Raw genomic sequence first — 24,886 nt, forward strand, 5'->3', positions numbered from 1 at the left:
AAGTAGGTTCAAAGTATCAAACCCACCTTTATTGTCACTGCTATCTCTAAGCAGACCTCTGTCTATCAGCATATTTGTTTTACAGTAAGAATCTAGGAGGCTCTGAAATGTTTCAAACCAAGTAGGGAAAAGATGAAGTGGAGAGGGAGTGAGTTTCACACACTGTTGTACAGTTAGCACATTTATTATGTTGTGCAGCTATTGTACAAAGAAGTTTACAGAGTAGTAAATTAGTAAATTCTTACTTGAGATGGCTGTTGTGACTGTTGGCTGGGTGGGATAGGCTTGCTGGGTGAAAGGCTTAATACTGGAGCAGAGAAAGGTAAACCCCATTAGGAAAAAAAAGAACTTCCCAGAACAACATATTAAACTCATTGCTTTAAGAGAGTTTAGGTTTTCTTTTCTGACACCAAAGTCTGATACTTACTCTTGTGATGATCCTGGCTGACCAGCCGATATCATACCCTGCCATAACTAGAGAATTAGATGTATAAATAGACAGCAAAGAACAACAAAGAAAAAACAACATCCAATTGTGAGCAGCTGTGAGCGACAAGATCAAAATGGCTTTTAGCTCCATGTTCGGTGGATGTAGTTATCTTGACTACCACTCCTTTTGATCATGTGCTTATCTGATAGGGGCAGATAAGCTGTGGTGTGTAATGTGATTTGGCCCGGGTGTCGGTGTGTTTGGCCCCATGGCTGCCCTGGGTGAAGCTGGACTGGATGGATCAAAAGTGGTGCCGTTGAGGCTCTTACCCCTGCTCCAGGGAAGGCTGGGCGCGGGATGCCTGGCAGGCCGAGCTTGTTGTGAATAGCCGTGGCAGAGACGATCTGAGCCGAGGACATGGAGGCCATGCTCTGGAGGGCTTTGTCCTTCACGGCTTGGTCCTTAAACAGCAGTCACAAAAGGCTTAGCACTCACACAGAAAGGGGAGGTGGAGTATGTTGCAGAGGTAGCAACAACCAGACTCTAAACAACACACTGAAAGCACCACTGACCTCTCTCACAACAGTAAACAGCAAGCAGGTTAAAAGAAGATGCATCAGTATTGCTATTTAAGTGTAGGCTTTTTTTTTTTAAAGGAATGTGCCAAACAATTACCATTGAATTCTACTATACAGTGGTTAGAAGTGGTATGCACTTAAATGAGTTTGCTTGTTGACTAATCCACTGCTAAAATACTTTAAAAAAAACTCATTCAGCAATACTTCTATCAAGGCTGCATTTGTCTGCATGTCAAAACACACTGAAACATCGCAAAGAATTTATCTGAACTGAAGGACACAAATCACGCTAGTTTAAGGATCTTTCAGCTCCACTCAGTTCCTTTCCTTTAATCTTTGGACAAGAGATCTTTAAGTGATCAGATTGTATCTGCATGAATTGTAAATGGCTTAATTTATGGAATAGTAATTCATGGAGAACCAAAAAGGTCTGCAGAAGAGCACTAATTGCAGCATTGTGTGTTGTTTTGGACATAGTCCTTTGTTAAAGTGCATTAACAAGGTTATTTTAAGTTATACTGGCCCTGCAAAATTCAGAAGTGCACACACACCATACATGCTAGCAAACCCATGCAGACTCACTGGTGGCAGACGTTAAAGGTAAGCATGCTGGCATAAGATGTTGGTGGAACAGAGTCAAGCTACAATATAAGTGTGTAGAAATGTGATGACGCACAGAGACACCAATAAACTGGGAAAACACTGGGCAGCAGCTATTGTGTTACTATGGCAGGAGCACAAATGCAAAACTAGCAGCCGAAGGATGAGGCAGGCCCTAATTAAAGCACAAACAGAAAATGAATACTTACCATGCTTGTAACCTAAATGCAAACAAACAGGGTTTTATTGTAAAATTGTAAATTAGAGTAATTCAACATTTTCAAACTGTTAAAGTCTGAGCTATGCATGAAAAAGTTTCAATGTTACAGCTGAAATCATCAGTAAAAAAAAAAAAAAAAAAAAAAAAATTCTTCAATTTGACCAGTGTATAGCTTTCTTCACACAGTACAACAAACACAGATGTGTAATGAATACTTCATAACAAAGGATTATAAAATTTGTATTTACAAATTATCCTTGGTCTCTGTGGCGAATGTCTTGCTCTCTATAATTTTCACAATCTGATCAGCAGTCTTCACTCGAGACAAAACAACAGAACAGTAACATAATGACTGTAATTTCACTAAAACGCCATAGACAAGACCAGAAACAGCAGGTTTCCATTGATGCCCCCTAAAATGAAGGGCACACTTGTACTTCTCTTTGCCACTGAACTCTAATTTGCTTTAAATGAGAAAAGACAGGGATTCATACAAAAGCTGTCTGTTTTTCTTCAGACTGCCGCCTGTGCCCCTGAAAGACCAGGCATTCATGTGGCTAGCTGCCTGTCTGACTCTGTCTGTCTCTCTACACACACACACACACACACACACACACACACACACACACACACACACACACACACACACACACACACTAATGAGGGGTCATTAATTCGTGTTGAATACGGGAGTGGAGCAAAGTGTGAAAGTCAAAACGTATACTAGGCTCCCCAAGTAAAGAAGAAAATTGCACATAGGTTGAGTGTTTGATTTACAAGCATTACTTCATAAAATACCTTATATTACAGGTCAATATTATTCAAGATGACTTCTTTTACAATGGTTCTCCCATTTTAATGTGCCATTCTTTAGTGATTTTAACGGATTTCACTATTGCTAAAATAATTGACAGGAGCTATGAAATGACGACATCTGGACTGGGAGAGGGAAAGCGACCGACAGCCATGGCATTGTGAGAGCCTGGAGTTATCAACAGATAGAAGGGAGAACAAGAAAGCAGAGAGGGCATTTCAGAAACAGCCAGCTTCACGGCCATTCTCCACTCTGAATGTGCACAACTGAGCCTTTGACAGCGGGGAAAAGTTGGGTTATATTGTCAAAGGAGGTAGAGGTGTAATCGCCTTTTCATTTTTTTCAACACAAGCCCCCTTTGCCAAGCCCCATTTTTTTTTTGAACGAACTCTGCTTAGTGAGAGATGTAAGCAGACCAATTTCCTCTGACCTTCAGCTCTCAGCCACTCACCAACAGCCAATGCCAGCATGCTTCCCGACATTTGCACATTAACTGTGGTTTTACTAAATGTTTACAGATATGAATAGTAAAAATTAGAGCCTGACCAATAAATAACCCGAGCCGATAAAATTCGCCGCTGTCATCTTATTATGATCATCATACATCAGGTAACAAGAAACTGCAGGACAGAAACGCAAAAAGAGCATTTTTTTAAGCCATGCTCGCATCAATCTGTCCACCACTTTGGTCCAGACAGAGATATCGCAACAAATTTCTAATGGATTGCCATGAAATTTGGCACATACATTCATGGTCTCCAGAGGATGAATCCTGCTGAGTTAAGTGATCCTCTGACTTCTCAACTAGCGCCACAATGAGGTTGAAATTTATGGTTTTCAGAGAAATGTCTCAACTATTGGATAAATTGCTGTGACATATGGGACACACATTCATGCCCCCCTCAGGATGAATTTAAATTTTTGGTGATCCCCTTACTTTTTATTTAGTGCTACCATCAGGTCAGACCTTTCAAAATATGTTAGCATCCTGACGTGAGCTATTAGCCCAAAACACTGCTGTGTTTAAGAGCAGTCTCACAGAGTTGCTAGCATGGCTAAATTCTTGTTCAACCGTATAATTTACATACTGTATATTGGTCACAATTCATTAATAACAAACAATGAACAAACAAAACAAATAAAAAAATTTAACATAAATTTAAGGAATGCTTACTGACATCTTTTACATATTATGTGTTAGTTAGCAAATGTGTAATGTGCCAATATTCAGTATAGTTGTCAGATTTTTAAACTCTCAGCATCAGTAAAGGCATCAGAAATCCAATATTGGTCAGGCTCTTGTACAATCAAAAACTAATAATAGAAACTACCAGTAACATTTGCTTTCGAGTGTTTGCTATTAATCCATTTCTTTCATTAGTGTCTTCACTATGACAAAAAATGTCTTCACTATACTATAGTAAGTTATTGATATGATGAACAGCCGCTCTCAAAGCAAAGGCCCGTGAAGAAAAGTGAATATGGTTGAAACAAGTAGACAGGACAGTGACAGCATGTCTGAGTATGGGTGAGAGATGGAGTGAGAAGGTGCAGGGGGATTAGAAAATCTGAACAGACTACAGTCAGCAGTTAGGGAGAATCAGAGCACCAGGCATTCACTCTGTCACCACAGGAAACAGGAAGTTAAGACGCACAGCAACCAACAAGCCCAAAAGCAGAAAAGCGCATACCTTTAGCTTGGAATGAAACTCACGAGATTTCCTTCTGGCAAGAACCTGAATGTGACTAGACACCTGCGGGGTAGGGGAGGGGAGGAAAACAAAGGAAGAGCCTGTAACCATGGCAATGAAAAGCCCCCTACAACTGGGCAAAGCCAGACGTACCTTAATGGCAGCTTGGATTTCTCGAACTTTCTTTCTTGCTAAGACCTGTATGTGACTAGACACCTCCATTAAAAAAAGAGAAAAAGGGAAAATAAAAAAACAAGAAAAACCAAAAAAAAATAGATTACACATTTCTTTGTTTAAAAAACACTTGATGGAGATAAGGTGCATAACAGAAGCATGTGCAAACCACACAACAAGCTAACAGCCAATAAAGTGTTATGCTGTGTGTTGTCGTCACTTAAGTGAACTGATTAAGGAGGATGCAGGCCCCTTTAGCACACATTAAGAGCACACAGATGTGATCTGCTGTGTGCTGAATGAGAATTGGCTAGTCTAGTATTCTTACGGGAGCTGGGCAAGGCATTTCAACAGCCAAGTTTACCTCTCACGTTCACACAGTTCAAAATTATTTAATATTCTCACATTCAACAGTGCAAGTAGCAATTTGAAAGAGTCGTGTGTTGATGACAGGTTTGCAGGGTGGATTTAAGTTCTCCTCTGGCACTATTCACGCAAATCACACCTTTTCTAGCAGGATTATTATAATTAATCAACAGGAAATTAATCAGCAACTATTACTACTACTTACTACTATAATCAGTCATTTCCATAATTTTTCAAGAAAAAGTTAATTGTTTCCAGCTTCCTCTAATGTGAGGACTTTATTTGTTTTATATTAGTTTAAATTCAACATCTTTGGGCTTCAGACTGCTGGTTGGAAAAAAAACGACATTTAAAGACGATGGAAAATTACTTACTTGCCATTTGTCACTGTTTTCTAGCATTTTATTGACAAAAAAATCAAGAAAATAATCTGAAAATTAACTGATAATTAAAATAACAGCTGCCACTGTTGATTATTTTCATTTCAGATTAAACAGACAATTATGTTTCTGATTGATCGGTTAGACTGGAAAATGTAAGAAAATACCCAAAAAAAAGTCAAACATAATTTCCTAAAGCCCAAGATAGACAGTTTGTTTTGTCCAACCAACATAAGAAAATTTGTTTCTATCGCAGAAGATTCAGGAAACCAGTAAAGAATTTGAGAAGCTGAAACTGGTGAATTCTTTTGACAGATTTGCTTAAAAAATTATTAAAATGATTGTTCCATTATCAAAATTGCTGCAGACGAATTTAACCTCGATCAATTTAACATTTCAGCTCTAATGAAAACTGGTAGTTGCAGCCTTAATATAAATAACAGCAACTACACACACATCATGCATTTAAACTAACAGGAGAAACAGATGTGTGTTTCTTGGTGTAGCTCTAGGTAAACAACTATCTCTCTCATTCTGGTTCTGTCTTGAGGAGAAGAATCACTGAGAGAGAAACCACACGGCCTTTCTGGCCCAGACTGATCAATTCACACACACTGATCGAATGTCACTGTAGACACCGGCTTGTTTATCATTGTCATTCAAGTCAGTAGTCATACAGGGAATTTCCTGTTTAGAGGGAGGATCAGTCAGTGGGTTTCATACTGTGACTGAAGCACCATCAGAGCTGCTCATTAACAGGTTATTTGAATACAAGAATCAACATTAAGTATAACTCCTATGATTATATATATTTAAGAGAAAGACCAAGAGCCCTGACTTCAATTTTATTTACATATTATTTATATGACATTTACCTGACATATTACAGTGCATGTTAATAAATTCATCACAGTTTGAGTCAGAAATCTGAGCTCAACTCTGTGGTAGGAGTAGTGTGTCTGCAGTGCACACAGCGTGTTGCAGAAGGCAGGATGCACTCTCCAACACTGACTACAGCAAACAGTCTTTGATCAGAGATGGTACCAATCTATTAAGGCTTCGACCTTCCTATTAATAAAGGCCTCTACTCCGGCCGAGTGCACAAGCCTCCATGATGTAGTCATAAGGAGGAATACTTGCACTGCTAAGCCACAGTGGTTTCTCTTCTACTTTTTTGATGACAACAATGGTCTTAGATCTGTTGTATGTAGAAAATGAAAGGCTGCATTTTAAATGAAAGGTTGACATGCTGTATACAAAAGCTTTTTAAAGGGGAGATTGAAGAATCAATTTCTGTACAAACCTAGTACAGCTACAGTTCTTATGTTCTTACAAGTAAGAGTTAAATGGACAATTTTGGAAATGTCATAATCCAGGGACATCTGTTCATGCAACACAACAGTGACGGGACTTGTCAGCCTCAGAAGTCTCATCAACAGAATTGTGTTATTCTCTGTGAGCTTTGTTTCTCTCCTGCAGAAACAAAGGCAACAGTCTGCGCACATTCAGATTTGACAGCCTTCTGACACTCATGCAACAGAGACATCTCTGTCTTACCTGCTTACGAGTCCTCGTCTTCCCGGTCCGAAGCTTGATGTATCTAGCTATCAGCTCATTTCGACCTGTGTGAACAAGAAAACAGAGCGAAATGTGTTTTAAAATAACAAAAAAGGACCAAATATCTCCAACAAAAACATTTAAAGATAAACCCAGAATACCATGGGAGAAAATTTAGAAAATATACAGAGAAACCACATCATGGGATCATTTCTACAGGTGCGTGTGCACCAGTTTCTGAGTGTGTAAATATGATGTGTGTATGATACTTCAGTCTGAACATTTAATAAGGTCTAAGTGTGTTGTAGTGTGATTGCTTCTGGTTTTAGTTTCCTTTCTAGTGGGGTGGATTGAATATTTTTATATCTTTAATAGCTTATCAATTTTTCACCATGTAAAATTTGATTGACTGAAGATCAATTGTAGGTAGGTAATAGATTACTGCTGTTAAGCTCCAGAAAAAGATTATGTGCTACAGTTAAGTAATAATATATATTATTATTTGCCGCTGTACAAATAAAATTGAATATAATTAAGTCAGAAATTGTTTGATGATTTTTTTAAACCACAAGTCAATAAATACGTTTGAACTTCTGAGCAAGCAAATTGTGAATAACAAAAATTTAAAGCTACCTGGCTAATGTGTAGCTTTATTCACAATATTTGTAGGAAGTAGTCATGGATTCATACCCAAAGCTATAAACTATAAGCTGCAACCTTGCAAAACAGAAGGTATGTACATCTCCTAAACAAACCAGATCCAATTTCCCTGTGAAAACACCATGTGACATTAGCATGAAAAAAACTGGCAGCAGCAGCACAGCCTTTCAAATTAATCTAATTCAATCTCATTCTCTTCAAAGCCTGACGCTTTGAAAGGAAACAGACCTAGCTGTTCATACTATTACAGAAAATAATGGCAACTGAATATATTGGGTTTAAAACAGTGCAGCTCTGACTAAATTATAATTAAAGCATAGCTTTGTAGAGATCTCCAATTAACAACGGCTCCAAACATTCTTCTGCCCTCAGCTCTGCCCTTATTGCTGTAGCAATGCACATGACCCCTGCTTAGCCCTTTCATATGGTAATAACATGCCGCCAACCAAAACTATTACACAAATTATAGGTAAGGAGGCACTCTAATTATGTGTCCAGCTGTAGCCAACCAGTGCCATGGGTCTGCTCTGCTCCTCAATTAAATGCACCAAACCCTCAAAATAATGAAATATTTTTCTACATCATTCATTCATTATCAATTAAAGGTCTTACTTTTATTATGACACAATGGGACCGCAACGTATCGCACATGTGCTAATAAGCTGTATCTCAGGTAATCAGAAGGAAAGGCATTTTCTGTCAATGGTCACACATCAGGGATCACAGAATGTGATGGAGCACAAAAGTAAAGCTCAGGGGCATAAAAGGGAAGAACATAGCAGACACTTTGGATTCATCCACAGACAAGAGAACAGTGCTAGATGCTTTTCTATCATTCTGTTGTCTGTATAATGGAAACAAAGTAGCTAGTGTGACGCCTCATCTGTTGAGGCACCAGCGCTCTCATGTACCGCTCAAGTGTGCTGGGTAGAGCAGCTTCAATTGCAATCCTCAAAACCCAGTATTTCCACCTAGTAGAGCAAGTAATGATTAATCTACTGATTAATTAATTGTTTGGTCCATAACATGTCATCAATGACAAGCAATGACAACATTCCAGTGTTCATGATGACTTCAAATGTCATTTTTTGTCCACTCAACAGTCTGAATCCCAAAAATTCACTTTAATATCACAGAACACAAAAAAACCTCTAAACCCAAAGATTAACTGATTAACAGTGTTGTTGCATTTTTTGTTGTTGTTTGTGCTGAGTCTAATCACACAAAATGTGAGTAATACAGTTTTTATCAAAGCTCTGTGAGTTTAAATAAAAATATAGTGAATACACTTGTCAGCAACATGAGAGCTTTGATACCTGTAGCACCTGGCTGCGTGCCACGCCTACACATTTTGTTGTTCAACTGAGCGGAGTGGAGAAGGGAGGGGTGGGGTTTGACGTCAAGTTGGAGTTTGTTGAAGGTTGCCCCCGGAGCTCTTTTCACACTGAACATTTAGGCGAGGCCAGACTGAGTGAACCCAGTTATTCGACCTCACAGGACAAACAAACAACATCTGGGGATTTACAATCCCAACTAGTCTACCCAGTGTGCCTGCAGTGTAAACTTTACCAGATGAGGCAGGGGCCTGCACTATTTTCAATAATTCACACACTGTGGAAACATAACATGACAATACAGGCATTCATGCAAACTCCTGATTCGTAGATCAAAGCACACAAATGGCCAGCTGAAAGCTTGCTTACTGTTGAATTATTCATTCTTTTCACCAGGCTGAAAAAAAGCTCAGTGGGTCCTGGCTGGTCCTCATTCTTTTTTTCTTCCCTGTGTTTGCACTGCAAAACAATTGCTGAAAAAATTGTGACTGTAGACATTCAGGACCAAAAATGCTTTAGACTCTAAACTCTGCTTTTCGCACCTGAAATTCACGAGGTGCTAAATTTTTCCACAAACAAATATAAAAATGATCTTCCACAAATAATATACGACAGACAATTTTTGTCTTTGTGGCAATTAAAAAGTAGGACATGCTGATTTCATCATTTACAATACTAACTTTGATTTGTCCTCAGTTTATATAAGATTTTAATTCAAATCTGCTTCCCAAAACTAGTAATCAACCTGTAACTGTTTTCAGAAAAGAAACCGTTTGAACCATTTCAGTCTCAGTTTTTCTGCATTTATGTTTTGTTCAGTGTTTTACAATGCCTATTAAGTTCATTTCATTTACCATGTAAGAAAGGCTTGTTCACTTGTCAGTCTATCAAATCCCCAGACATTAAAGGATTCCTCCTTAATTCTACAGCACCATTTGCACATGTGAAAAGTTCTTCATAGAAATAGTGGATAAAGTCTGCAGTTGTAGCAAGGCCAAGAGACAGCTGAGAAAATTAACTCTTTATGGTGTGCTTCTGTCACTCAAAGCAGCAGGGAAAGGATTAAATGTTTATAGTGTGACCCCTGAGCAGATTTGTGCTGTTCAGCAGCTGGAGGAGCCCTCCACCTGGCCAGAGTGAACTGTCCTCTGAATCTCAATGAGTCCGGAGGATCTGCGACATATGAATGGCACTCCAGCAGCAGACCCACAAAGAGACGGTGGCTCAGCTTTCTCTAGACAGTCCCCAAGCAGCTGATTCCTCATTCAGTCAGAAATCCAATTTGGCCCTCAGCATCCTTTCTCCAAGGAACCTGGGACAGGCTCCCACTGTTGTGAATAACAATGGAGTGTATTGTCATACTCCGCTGTGGACCAACCTCTGAGATACCACACCCAAAAATAAGTTGCCATAACCTCCAATGGGACCTTCAGTGTCTAAATCAACACTTGATGACCTAAACAACCATAATAAGACATAGCAAGGATTGCATGTATTTTTCACAACTCGTGCTTCTTAAATTCTGCCTTTTCAACTTGGAAAAGCCATACAGAGTAAATATATGGCAGTAACTGGAAGGATTGGTGGGTGTGGTAAGAGGAGTCCTGCTTGATCAGGGTGGCTTTCCTGATTACTGACTGGGTGCACAGTTCAGATAGGGGAGTTTGGGATGAACCAGTTATTTTGCTGGCTTGGTTAGTTATGTGGGAGAGTTTAGTTTTGTGTTTGGTGGTGTCATCTGCAATTTCTCAAAGCCCAAGATTTAACCCTGAAATTGCTTGTTTTGTCCGTCCAGCACTCCAAACTCAAAGATACTGAATTAATTATAGTAGCACATCTTCACACTTGTGAAAATGGAACTAGGGAAGGAAACAAATGACCCAACAGTCTAAAACCCAAAGATATTTACCACAATACTAAGACAAGAAAAAAGCTGCAAATTCTCACATTTGAGAAGATGGAACCATCAAATGCTTGGTACTTCTACTTTATATCAATTTGTCAAAAATCATTGCCGACTCATTTCCTGTGAATGTTTAAGACATTTATGGAGTTGGTTCACAATGAACATAGCCACCCAAAACTCTAAAATGAGGTTCTCCTGGTTGACTTCTGCTTCACTATGAACTCGAGACAAAACCAGATAGAGAAAAAAAAAGAGTGCAATCATTTTCTGCAGATGTCCATTGAAGTTACTTGTAAAACACATTTATGCCCTCAAATTCTGGAACAAGTGCATTAGTCAGTTCAAGTGTAAGAGCTATTAGAGCCACTACAGGGCTTCTTGCTACATAATTTTTATTTTTTTATTTTTTTTTTACAGCGATTCCCTCCATCACACTGTTGATGTTAGGAGCCTCACAGTAAAACATAAATGTACAAGAGAATGAGATTTTCCAATAAAGAAAAAGTGAAGTAAGTCATGTCGTTCAGTCTAAACATAACATATTTTAGGTTTATTTTGCATTCTGGTTTCTTAAAGCTTCTCCCTGTGAAGAAACTGGTATATCTCTACATTCCTACAATGGATTACACCCTGTATGATTGTTGAACATCAGTGTAAATAGTGAGTGAAGACAGAAGCCTTTGTTCTTCAGTTCTGAGGGACTGACACCCAAACCTGACCTTTATAGTTGATGATTGAGATAGCTGAGAAACGCTCTGTTATCAAACTGTACTGTAGCTGCACTGGAGATGTTTACATGCACTGAATATCATCCTCTTATTATTCGCAATCTGGTTCTACATGAACACATGATTTTTTTTGCCAAAGTTGTAAAAATTTTGACTATTTCACATGAGGGAATTCTGTGTTTGTGTTTTGTCTGAGCTTTTCTCACTGGTTCAAAGTGGCAGATTTAAACAGGCATCAGTTGGAAAAAATTGTTACATTATTTAATTAATTTCAATTTTTTTACGTTAGCTTGATGTTGTTTATTATTGTTGTTCATTTTAAATGTGCAAGAATTACATTTAAAAAAAGATTATAAAGATCATCTTATAGCTATCTGATACAGAATAAGAAAAACATTTTCCAACTTTAATCTTATTTTTAAGTCCATAGGCAGTCATTAAAACAGGTTTTCCGAAATCAATGTAGTATAATATAGAAGAAAATTACCAGGCAAATCCATACTGCATATACATTTTACATGTTTTGCATTGTTTTTCCCATCTTCCTAAATTGCCATGAGGAATGTACAGAGGTGATACTGAGTAAAGCAGTGCTGAATCTCCACTGGCATGCAAATACAATTCACTACCAAAGCCTTTATGCACCTGTGTAACAAACAGAGGATAATTTAAGTAATGGCATATTAAACAATTTAACTGGCTTGGTTGCATCCTTTGAGCAGCAAGAACAATACTTTACTGCCCTGGTCTGGTTTTTTTCCTTTTCCTCTTTTTAAAAGCATCCATTTCCTGTAACAGCACTTTTTTCTAACGCAGGCAGAACCACAGTCACATCTGGCCCAGCACTCTGCCATGAGACAGCGCTGGGCCTGGCCAAGAATCAGTCGGCAGATTGCCTGCATGTGTGTGGCTTCTACCGCTCGGTTCTCTCTGTGCAGGGTCTGACAGAACTGAGAGCACACATGTGGCACGGCCAACACATTAGGACAGATCTATCATTAACCCTTCATTCAATTATTTATTTTTTAATGGACAGTATGATTAAAGTGTACTTAAACTACAACATGCTCAACATACATGAAATTGTCATTCATTAATTATTTAAGTCCCTTTTCAAGCAGAAATATAAAACAAAAAACTTTGAGTGGTTCTGGTTGCTTTTCCTTGGTTGCATTACTGAAGCTGAATATCATTGAGTTTTACACGATTGATGGCACAAAACAAGACATGATGAAGTCACCTTGAGCTCTTGAAAAACTGTGTCGGGTACATTTCATTGTTTCCTGACATTGTTTAGACTAAGCGTGAGAAAATGAATGGCAGATGAATTGATTATGATAAAAGCCATTGGTTCCGACTCATACATCACATTCTTGAACAATACTCATTTCAAGAGTAAGAAACTAATATCTAATATACTGCTACTGAAACAATCAACTAATCATTCAGTCAACTGACATTAAATTAAGTTTCAACAATTTCTACAAGAAAACATACCACATTTGCTGGTTCAAGCCTCTCAAAATGTGACTTTATGTAAACTGAATATTTTCTAGTTTTAGACTGTTGGTCAGACAAAAGACGCAGTTTGAAAATGTTACCTTGAGCTCTTGAAACTTCAGATAGGTGTTTGTCACTTTTATTTATAAACTACTTAATCAACAAATTAATGAAAATAATTGTTAGTTGCAGCTGAAATCAAATGACTTCCAAATGCACATAATAACCATAGGAATATTTTGGAAAGATAATTTCTGTTTGTTGGTATATTTGGCTTCTTCAACTTTAAAGTTATGCAGACCACAGCCCACTGTGTGTGTGTGTGTGTGTGTGTGTGTGTGTGCGTGCGTGCGCGCGCGCGCGCGCGCGCGCGCATGTAGCAGACCAACACAATGGCCCCAGCTTTCCTGTCATCCATGATAGATGACTCAGGGGTCTCAGGCAGACATTAGCATCACAATAGACTAAACCAACAATATGAAGGCATTCGTCCCAGGTTTTGGGAATAGCAGGCAGGGGCAGGAAGCCTTTTACTTACAACATCAATGGGAAACCACCACTTGCCAAGTGGAGGAGAAGCTGTGACTTGCGACTTAAAAGAAAATTGACAGTGCCCTTTTTGGAAGGAAAACCCCATGCTATCAGTTTAGCGTTACATTAGCTCTGGCTGACAGGCCAAAGACTATGCTGACGACTAGGTTCCTGTGTGATGAATAATTTCATGAGACTAAATAACGCACAGCTGCTGCAGTGGGAACACAACATGTCAGTTATGTAAGCTTAAACAATTACAACTAAATAAAAACTGCCTGCAGCTGGCCAGATCCTGCAGGTGTTTCCCGAGGAAGGTGCAGCACCAACATTTACCAAGTCTTTTCTCTCTATCAGAGCCGCTGATCACTCAAGCGCCTTTAGCAGAGAAATCTCTTGTGAAAGTCAGAACACGATATCTGATGATCATAACATCTGACTTAAATCCACCAGCTGATTGTTACAAGTGCCTTAACTTCCTGTATTGTTGGGCACTCACACTGGAAGCGTGGGTCCCTAAGAAAGACTTCAAGGCCAGACGTTGTATGCGTGACGCCACAATGATCACAAACACTAAAGCTATTCTGTGAGACACAATAGAAATCCCTCCTCCTCCTCCTACACACTCACACTCACACACACACCATCCCAATGCCTGCAGGCTAAATCAGAAAAGTTCAAGCCCATATATCCTCTTATTAAACTAGCTCTGCATTTATGCATCATGTACTTGGTTGAGTCCTTAATTATGTAAATATAATAACCAGCAAGTATATTGTACGTATTTGAGCTTTTAACTTTCATACTCTTAGATACTTTTTTGATTCCGTGGAACATTCTTTTATTTACATACAGCAGTCTTTTAAATGTAGCATAAAATTCTCACAGGCTCTTTCAGTTCTGGCCTCACGTGAATATGGGTGTTCCTCCCACATCCACAGGAAGCAGCTGTATTCAGTCCTCATTTAGACAAGAAAAGGAGGGACATGAAAATAAGAGCCTACAATTAAGAGCAGTTCATTTATTTAAAAGCCTGAAATGGAAACAGATAAAGACACTGAGTGGGTTTTCTGTTTTGTGGGAATTTATTTTGTAACTTTGATCACACGTGATTTTAAAACCTGTCTGTTTCGTGATGACAGCACTGCTTTTATTCTGTCATGTGTGCGAAGGCCAATGTTTTTGGGTCTAATAGTACTGAACTGGTTGAAAAAGCAGAAGTACATATTTTTGGTGAATAGAAAGCTTTTTTTAATTGCAACAATCCAAATCCAAAACAGTTTGGCAAAACACAAACATGATCAACTTTAATATCTGCAAATTCATTCACCAAGTCGTTCTGTTTCACTGATAAAGTTTCCTTCCAAATTTAGCAAAATTGGCAAAAAAGTGATATAGTTAAGAGCACCAGTAAAACCTCAAACGAACAATAATAATTAATTCATGAGCAATATTCCATGTATTAATTTGAGGAAGGTTACAGTCTCCTCATTGTTCCACAATCTGATGTTTTCATCTGTTGCACTGTTTCAACACACTATTCATGTACGTCATGATGAATTCACCAAGTCTGTTTCCATTGCACTTTGCATTTACCCAAACAAAACTTTTCCATCTAAGCCAGGCGCAAAAACTTTTTCGCAAAATATTGCAACTTTGTTTTTTTTTCTTTTTTGCATTTCCAGAATTTCTACTCCTAATGCAATTTTGAATTACATAAGTATAGCCATTCAAATATCAAATCAAATGTACACTTTTGCAAATAGATATCCAATATATATATTGATATAAAATATATAGTGAAGTCAACTGAACGAAGCTCTGCTAAGAGACATTACAGGTTCTTAGACTTTAACTGATGATTTTAAGTATCACTCAGGGTTTAAAAATCCAGCCCTGGCAAAATTAAGTTCTCTATATAATGTAGTGTACAACTGTAATTAACAGCTCCTTAAAAATCCATTTTTTCTCTGGACACCAAAAGAAATCAATACTTAACTTCAAATGACCTTATTGAGCTGGATAAAAGGCTTTATCGCAGGGGCTGGGTCAGGAGTGGTTGAGCTAATGTGTTAGTTGAACAGTGGGGGATTAAAGGTGAGGTGTTCTCTCAAAATCTTACAAGACATCACAAAGCAGCAGGTCACTAACCTGAGCCTTCCTGGAGACACTGAGAGGATTACAGCAGCCAACCTCTGCTGAACTGTGCCTGTATTCAGACGGGGCTGAGGAGGCAAAGACAGCCTCTTTATCACTCAGCAGGTCCAGCCCATTCTATTTCCTCTCTCTCCACACTACCTCTCTCAAACAAGGCCAGAGCTGAAACCTGTTAGTCCCAACTCTGTGCAATATACTCACAGGGGACCAATTTGCACAGCCAGCCCTTGTCTGAATCACTCTATCAATTAGGAGCCACTGTGTTTATCATCACATACATTATTGTAGAGGCTGGCCTGGTCATTGTGTTGAGGTGTGCCTCTCAGGAGAGAGAAACAGATGAAATAAATGACCAGGGAGTGAAGCCACAGTTGGACAGACTGCTGGACTAATCTGAAAGGACGGCTGTAATTATGAGTCTCCCGAGGAACTGGCTGTGTGGCAAGTCCAATGTGTGAACATGGCGCTAACAGTCAGGAAGGTGCACTACCCCCCTTCTCCACAACAAAGTAAGACACTGAGTCAAATCAATATTTTCAATCTCTCAGGATCAATTCAGCATCTGAGCACAAAGGAAGACATGTTGGCTGTGACCAATGTGTATAAATGAAAAGTCAAACTTTGTGGTCATGATGGGTTCTTCTGTCTCACGTTCTTTTGTAATCATGAGCACAAGCTGAGGGAATCTTTACTGAAACTTGTAATTGAATCCAAGTTTTTGGAGAGACACAAGGTCCTAAATAGTTGACAGAATTACCCCAGATAGTCAGGACATAATAGACATGCACTTACTATTAGATTACAAGGATAATAAATGTTCATATACATAGATTATTAAGGTCAGACCATAATACAGCTCTGAGTATGATCATTTAATGGCTATGAGTACAGCCTTTGTTTCCAGGGATGCTGTTCAGTGTTGAGAGACCTTTCTCTGTTCCACAAACAGAAAACACAGAAAGAGACATGACGGTCTGTGTTAGCACTGGAGTGTAGTCCGTGTGCTCTGGGTGAGAGAATAACACTGGCATTCAGATTCCATTCATATGTTGATTACACAAAATGGTCCCATCAGTATGAGATGATCATGTCAGAATAAAAGTGTTTCATCAATGGGGTATGATGTAATCAGCATGAAACTGATGACTTTTCTTGAAGAGAGCATGAAAAGTGACACTGCATCTTTAAGAAGCCCAGCGTCTCACTGTGTTTTAGTCAAACAAAAGCAACCAATTGAGAACATGCAACCTGAAACCAGAAGCCTGGCTCAGAGGGCCTCACACAGTCCTCAGAGCATGGACACACCCCGTGTGCTCCTGATTCAGGCAGGCAGAGAACCACGGCCTGTTATCCAACCATTCAGTGCAAACACTTCCACACAGTCTGAAAATCACAAACAGAGACTCACAGAGCAGTTTGTCTAGCCTCTGGAAATACAATACAGTAAAAATATAAAATCTATTGGAACTTAATTTCTAAAATTGAAACATAAACAATGGTCAGCAACATTTTAGGGTGACACAGTACACTATTTGATTGTGAAAACATTACCCACTGTTGTGATGTAATGTAGTGACTATAAACTTGCCACTTGAAGCTCGTTCCAGGGAAAATTTTGATCATTTAATATAGCACATGCCATGTGCAAAGCAAAATGCTGAATCTCTGCTACAGAAAGTCTACTCTTGCACTAACAAATCCTCTCCCAGTAACATCTCTTCACAGTCTGGTCAGCATCAGTACTGCTTACACTTTGAGCCTGTCTATCACCATAGTTCATGGTAAGCAGCCCTGTGAGGCATGAACCCTCAACAACATGAGGCCATGGGCAGGAGACTGGATTCTCACACGAGCCACAACATGTCATGCTTGGTCACCACAACATGGACATGAGTTAGAGCTGAAACCTGCCCCCTGAACAGACTGCCATGAAATAATATGCACTTCAAAATCAATTCTGCTGCTCAGCAACAGGGGAGCTCTAAATGTAGACCCATTTTGGGGCTGAGCCTCATTAATTGCTCGTTCTCAGAGACACAAAACCACACATGGACGATAAGCTAAAGATATGTAGTAACTGAATGATACAAAACAAGTGCGGTGAAATCAACTTGATCTCAACCCATTTATTATTATCTATATGTTTTTTGTTGGCTCCATTTGCTCTGACTAGTGTCTACTGGGCATATTAGACCCATGAGTGCATCTCATTGCAGTGCAAAACAACAGGTGCAGAAGGACCATGAGGAACATCAGACAGACATGAAAGGATCACATCAAAACATATACATGTACTATTTAATAGTATTTATATGATAATATTTAAATACTATTTGAATTAAACATGTACATGTGTTTCAAAATGCTGGAGAGACAGGTAGACAAAGTGGTATATTTTTCATACTTAATATACATGCTGTATGTCACGCTCTCTACTGGACGCATCATGTGAGGCTGCTGTCAGGTTCATTTTTGGAGGTCTGTGACTCTAGTTGTCATGCACATTACTTTATAAAATCAGTACAGCACAAAGTTGAGTTACAGTCACTGTTTAGTCTCCATTTCTCACATGCTCTCACTCATATACTTTTGTTCTCTCTTTTCCCATTTTTAAATTAGCCAGGTAATCGGTTATATCAATACTGTATTCACATCAACAACATTAGCCAAACTTCCTACCCGTAATAAAAACCCCTGTTGAGTAGAGCGGTGTCTGGTCCACCATGTTCGTGAGAAGAGTAACAAAACCAGGTCAATTCGCGCTTGTTGACCCATTCACATCAACCGTAGGCACGTGTTTGATCTCTGTCACTGTATCAAGCTGAAATGAGTATAAGGCATCTCCATGGCGACCCGTGATGAATAAATAACCAGTTTGTCACAATCCAACCTCAAAATCTTGAATCTTAACTCAAAATGGCTTCTTCCTTCCCTCATCATACCTGCATCAATACTATTTACACTTTCAACAGTTACGCCTTTTGAGAAAGACATAAAATAATTGGACTTTTTTCACTACCATGTGTGTGAAAACACGGTAGCCTTACACTGACAATGACAAGGGAACAAATGAGGGATTATTCTGGAGGTGTGTGATGCCTCTCCTGCAATGAAGTTCCTCACACTCCATTCTGAGTGAATGCAGGTGACTCGGGGAGCCTGAGCTGATCCCAGAATTCCTCATTATCCGCCCAGCAGGGAGGATCAGATCCGCTCGCTCTGTCTCAGAGCATGCTCGGCCCGGTGAGACGAGACCCAGAGGAGCACAGTGCTGGGCCATCGGGGGCAAGCCAGGTCTGCTCATTATATCTAACTCATCCTTGGCATCTCTGCAAACCAAGTGCCACTTAGTTCCCACAGGAGGGGTCTGGGCTGGATCACTGACGAGATGGCAGAGCAAACAGCAGAATGGTAACAGGAAAAGCTTTACATCAAAAGTCACGTGCAGACAGAGGCATAATGTCCAGCAGTGTGCCTGCAACAGGAATATTAAAACATATATGGCTTTCAATCATTTGACTGTATTTATCATTTTAAATATGTAAAATGAATGGTATGATGACTGCTCCTGCTTATCAGAACCACACTGATAGATTAAATGACACTGGCGTAAAGAGCACCTAAAAAAATGTCAGGAAAGATGAATATGACTTAGCCTTTAACATTTCAATAGACTTAAAAACTCAGGCATTAAATACAACAAGTGGCCTCTGCAAAAACAAGAAAAACACTGTATGGGTGTGGTATAGCCTACAGGTAGAGTAGGTATTTGCATGTTTTTTTGGCCAGAGATGGTATAAGAACCAGTTCTTTTTTTTTTTTTTAAACAGTGACTGAGAAAAATTCACCAATGTCATTTAGCTTGCGGGGCAAGTGCAAATACATAACTCAATGAATAAACATACAATTTGAGTGAAGCGTGTTGTTTCATTTATCAACTCTATTTCTGGGGTAAATGAATGCAGCCCAGCACAGCAGGTGAATTATGCAAGTGCAGAATCTTAGGCCTTTGGCTAGGGGCCAGTGCCCTCCATTTCCCTTTACTTTTTAAAATGTTCTCCTAAGTAAACTCTGGGGCCAAGGCAAATGCTGGGCGATACAGTCTATGCAGATGTAGTGTCTTCCATTGCAGCCACAATTAGCCTCAGAGAATGGGCACAGTGCCAGCCAACACTGGTCTCAGCACATCCGAAACACTTCAGGTAAACACCACAATAAGCTAAGAAGCAGAAATTAGAAATTGTTTTGAACCGCAACACAGTTGCTATAGAGACTGTTGCTAATTAACTGCACTCTACCCCAGGATAACAAAGGGCTTAAGGGCACTCAGGGCGGCTCCTCTTGTGATGAGCTCTGTGTATGGAACACTATGCCATCCCCAGGGTCTCTCAACTACAAAATACCTGTCTCCTTGTAGCCAACTTTCATCTCAGATGCCATAAGAGGTTTTGTGTGGTGTCTGTCTGTGTCTGTTATAAACCCTATGGACCTGGATCACAGTGCCATATCAGCCTCACCATGATTAGCTGAACCCTTCCCCTCTTGAAAGACAAATCACTGGATGTTTTGGACAAATCAATCCCTTGTAGCAGCATGGAGGACCACTTCATTGGTTACTTGTCTTTGGCATTCCAAATACGTGCACAGTTAACATCAATGAAAATCTGAGGTGTCATTCAAAGAATATACAGTGTTCACAAGAGAGCATCTTTGTTTTTATAGGGATCAGGGCTTACATTTCTAATATTTCTGAATATTTTACTTCTCTAAATAGTAAAATAAATAGTAAAACTGTCTATATACATGTTTTGTTCTTTACACCAATGCATCTTATACTCTAGCAGGATAAGTGACCAGGATAGGTTTTAGGTTTGTGTCGGTTCACCTCACTGACATCAAAACCGCAAGCTAAAAGGCAAAGATTTTTTTCCTACATTATAAATCCCTTATAGAACATCATTTATTTTGCAACTAAACACTGAATAATGATTGTTACAATATTTCCCACATTCACATATCACATAAAGAGGAATAAGGGAGTGGAAGGCATAGTCAAAAGTAATAATGGTAAGCATTTTGTAAGATTTGCCCACAAAAACTGTAAATACTGTATGTCAGCGTAATAAGAGAAAATAATGACCGGAGTCACATTCCAAGCATTCCTCAAAAGATTCACAACACTGCGCTCATTGTAATTTTCAACACTGAGGTAATCAAACTGGCCGCTCCCTACATGCTTTGGCCTTACTGTATATCATTCATGGGTTTCATGGCTACAAAACATTTTCAACTTCAGCATCAATGTAGGCATCAACACTCTCCTGCTAGACTGTCCTGTTGCTTCTAAATGGCTGCATTCCTAGTGTCAAATTTGACCATGTGCCCTACTATTTACATCGAGTGAGTGTGTCCATACTGTACATACTGTGTAACTACGCAGGCAAAACACCATCCAAAATCCACTGTATTGTTCCTGGTCTAGTTTTATATTTGGTTAACTCTGGATTCCAATAATGAACAGCTCAATTATCACTATTCAAAATAAAACATGGCTGCTTTTTTTCTCTAAGAAAGACCCATGGCACCTTCCTGGCTTTGGGGGGTTGTCACAGGTCATGGCATGATGGAATTGGCACTAGGTTGCAGCAACAGTTGGAGGTCTGAACAACAAGCAGTGTCCCCAGAAAATATATGAGACTGTTAGCAATCCATTACATTGTCCCATTAAAAGCCCATACCTTAAGCAAGAGGACTGTATTCCCAAGTTCTGCCTTCTAAAAAAAAAAAAAGTCCACAGCTTTCCAAAAACTGAACACAGGCATTTACCTCAATTTTCTTCCACAATTTTACAATATTTAACTGCATTAGCTTTCTTTGCTGTATATTTTCAGTTTCTACACTTTTACTTTTTGTCTAGTATCTTATAGTTCTGATTCAGTAAGACGAGACAGACAGACAAAGGATTCTGCTACTGGTGAGACAACGTGTAACCAGATACAGAGTACATCTGGCAGGACGAATGTCTATTCAACCCTACAGTTGTCTACTCAGCAGATTTTAAAGTGGATTCAATACCACAAAAACAAAACCTTTCTTTGGGTTTGTTATTGGGGTTCTGAATCTCTCAAGTAACCATCTTTTGTCTTTTTCATTAGGTAGATTTCAGTGGTTTGTCTTTTGCCTGAGTTTACAATAATTCTTATGTATATCTAATTTGATTGTTTTAAAGTTAAGCACCTATAACCTACATTCAAGGTCTTTTGGTATTTGCAGTATATGTAAATCAAAAAGTATGAGTAATGCTGAATATCTACTTGCTCCGTAACTTCTCAAAAAGAATACATTAAAAAGAATATTTGACCTTTTTAATGCCACAGCCAGAAAGCTGAACATTTTCATCATATTGAGAATGTCTACTGACTAACAGAAAGGACTGCACTTAGCACTGCTCATTTGTAACACTAGAAAAACTGAATTGTCATGCTTTAATCCACGGCAGAGGGACAGCTTCTCTGCCAGCTTCACTCTGTATGGGGACAGGGGAATTGGAGGAAAAGACAATGGGGAGGGTCCTGTTGTCTGAGCCCACATCTTTGTAGTGGCAGCTGAGGGGTTTCACTGAAACTCCTAGAATTTACATTTTGTTTGGCCGGAGGGGTCACATGACAGCTGCAAGCGAATGCTCTGAGGGGCTTTCTGCTTTCACTTGACACTGACAGGCTGTGAGACGGTCCAACACCACAGAGAGAAAATATTCCCTCTTTCCATGACATCACCCAGCCAGGAATGGGGGGAAGTGGAGGGAGGAGAGAGGGCACAGCTGGTGGCAGCCGCAGTACCATCTGCTACTGACTAATAGTTCATGCTGCTTTACTTATAAACTTGCACTTCTATGAACCAGAGTGGTGGCTGTATAGCCACCATCACAGAACACATCACAGATAAATTTGAGACTGACAGTCGTATAATGTTACATTACTCAGGACCATGTATTGATTTATTTTTTTCGTTTTGGAAAATATGCTTTTTCACTTTTTTGCCTCATTTTAAATGAGGAGATTAATACCACTGTCATGTCTGTCTGTTAAACATGAAACTTCAGCCAGCAGTGGATCCATACAAACACCTAAGTGAAAATGACAGGCTGTGGTCTTCATGGGGGAGGTTGTGTACCAGTATATTTTTTGGCCAGGCACAGTTACTTCCTGGAGGCCAAGAAATGTTTCCAGTCTTTATGCTAAGCTAAGCTAAATAGCTGCTCACACTAGCTTCATATTTAAGGACAGACATAAGAGTGACATTGATATTTTTGAGCTCTTTCCGTTCTCACCTATTACAATATTATTCAAGACAAATAACGCTTGGGTTAAAACTCACACATACAAACATGTGAACTTACCGTACATCTTTCCCTCATCAGAAAGGATGATCTTCCTGCGTCCACAAGGAGGATAGATAGCCAGGGCCTCCTGGAAGCTCTGTTCAATGTCAGGGCTCCACACCCCCTCGGCATCATTGTCTACGGGCTTGTCTGCCGAGTCGCTCATCCTCTCCAGATCCTCGGCAGGGCTCTCACTGCCGCTCCAGCTGCTGGGATCAATCGTGGCGGTTGGGCTCTCCAAGCTTAAGCCTGGAGCAGACTAGGGAGAGACCTGGAATTCCCAAAGAAACAAACACAACCAAGATGTCATTCTCCAAAACAGAACAGCAAACATCTGCTTCTAAAAAAAAACACAGAGTGCACACTGTTAGTTGAGAGCACAATATGGAGCAAAAGCAGCCAAACAAACTTGAACATCACCAAGAATGCTGTTGACTTGATATACAATGGATGTTATGGGTTTAAACAATTTAAACATTTTCTCTCATGAACTTGTGGCACTTCCTTCTTATTAAGTGACAGAACATAAAGGTTAAAAAATCATTCAGACTTGTTTAGAGATCAGATAAATGCTTCAGACTATGATGGGAAATGCATTCCATGCCTGATAGATGAGGTGAGTCCACAAATTTGTACATACCTGTAGCTTGCAATTTGTTTTTGAAATTAAGTTTTCTACCCTCATTTAACATTTTACAAGCTTTATCACGCCATAGCCACCCTAAAGTTGCCTCTTTAATCTGGAGCGATAAATCTGGGTCAGGAAATGAGAGGGCAGCATTTGACACTCCCTCATTACCACCACTGCCGAGGTGCCCTTGAGCAAAGGCACTTGATCTCCAGTGTAAATGTGTGTAACTCTGTGATTGCGAAGCAAGGCATTACATCAAAAAACATTCAAGTTCAGCAACACTATGCTGTAAAAATGAAAGTGGAAAAAAAGTATTGTGGCTACTAATCTGTAGAGCTCACATCACCAGTCAGCCACAGCCATCACATTATGATAGCGTACAGACATCAGACACTCAAGCAACACAGAGAAGCCAGAGGAGTTTTTTCCTAAGTAGACTGGAGACCTGCAGGCATTACAAGAAAACTGCCATTAACAGACTACAGCACAATTCAAGAGCCAGTCCCCTTTGTTCGTCTTACCAAGCTGCTCACACAACTGGAGAAAGTCTCATCTCACCAGCAGCTTTTGACAAGACCAACAAGCTAGATGAATCTGCAGCTAATAAACTGAGGGCTGTATCATTATGCGGTGACTAAATCAAAAGCAGAAATGCGTAACATGTCCAGTAACATAAACCAGCAGACTATCATGCATATTATGGGCAATGATTCTTACACAATACAACTTCATGAATGTACACGTGACTAATCATGGCATTTTATTGGGTACCAGTGAAGCATGTGTGTGGTAAAATGAGTTTAAGCAATATTACAGTTAATATACACTGTGTGGCCTTCATGAATGGAAAGCATTCTGAATAAAGTGGTGTTAGCAGCCACAGAGCCCAACCCAGGACTTCAAGAGACTTTATTAAAGTGGTTAAATTACATAAGAAGGAGACATCAGAATAGGTTCTGTGTTGATCATTTCCATTATTGTCATTATCATGTAGAGGTTGAGTTTATACTGGTACAATTTCCAAGGTAGAGTTGGCAGCATGGAAATTACCAACATGAAACACAAGGTAACAAGTTGGTAAGGGATCCAATGTAAGTGTCCATGTAGCTCTCATTTGACCAACAAGTGAAGAGGAAATACTGGGTTGTGTAAACACGACTTGTATTAGTTCATAGCTGCATTTTTTAGGTGTTCAGTGCAACTGTTAACTGCTCCCGCTTCACTCACGCTGGGAGACCTGAAGTGTTA

At 39.5% G+C, this 24,886-nt stretch overlaps 1 protein-coding gene across 4 annotated transcripts in view; it reads right to left on the reverse strand.

The window, feature by feature from the left end:
- tead1b (TEA domain family member 1b) overlaps positions 1-24,886 on the reverse strand; it is a 48,342-nt gene that overhangs the window by 10,633 nt on the left and 12,823 nt on the right. The window contains exons 3-9 of one of the 4 annotated variants that reach the window (XM_087175276.1): positions 23,026-23,278; positions 6,811-6,875; positions 4,487-4,549; positions 4,334-4,396; positions 760-891; positions 428-474; positions 246-307 (exon numbers count right to left, since the gene is read on the reverse strand). In XM_087175276.1, coding sequence (XP_087031402.1) covers positions 246-307; positions 428-474; positions 760-891; positions 4,334-4,396; positions 4,487-4,549; positions 6,811-6,875; positions 23,026-23,173 — 580 coding nt within the window. In that variant the 5' untranslated portion in view covers positions 23,174-23,278. Of the gene's footprint in view, positions 1-245; positions 308-427; positions 475-759; positions 892-2,259; positions 2,270-4,319; positions 4,550-6,810; positions 6,876-23,025; positions 23,279-24,886 lie in introns of those variants that run through there. The other 3 variants (XM_087175277.1, XM_023410839.2, XM_023410843.2) reach the window with 3 other exon arrangements.

Source organism: Seriola lalandi, unplaced genomic scaffold (genome assembly GCF_002814215.2).
Source record: "Seriola lalandi dorsalis isolate HSWRI2012SDOR001 ecotype SW California unplaced genomic scaffold, Sedor1 jcf7180002054440, whole genome shotgun sequence".
Lineage (NCBI taxonomy): Eukaryota > Metazoa > Chordata > Actinopteri > Carangiformes > Carangidae > Seriola > Seriola lalandi.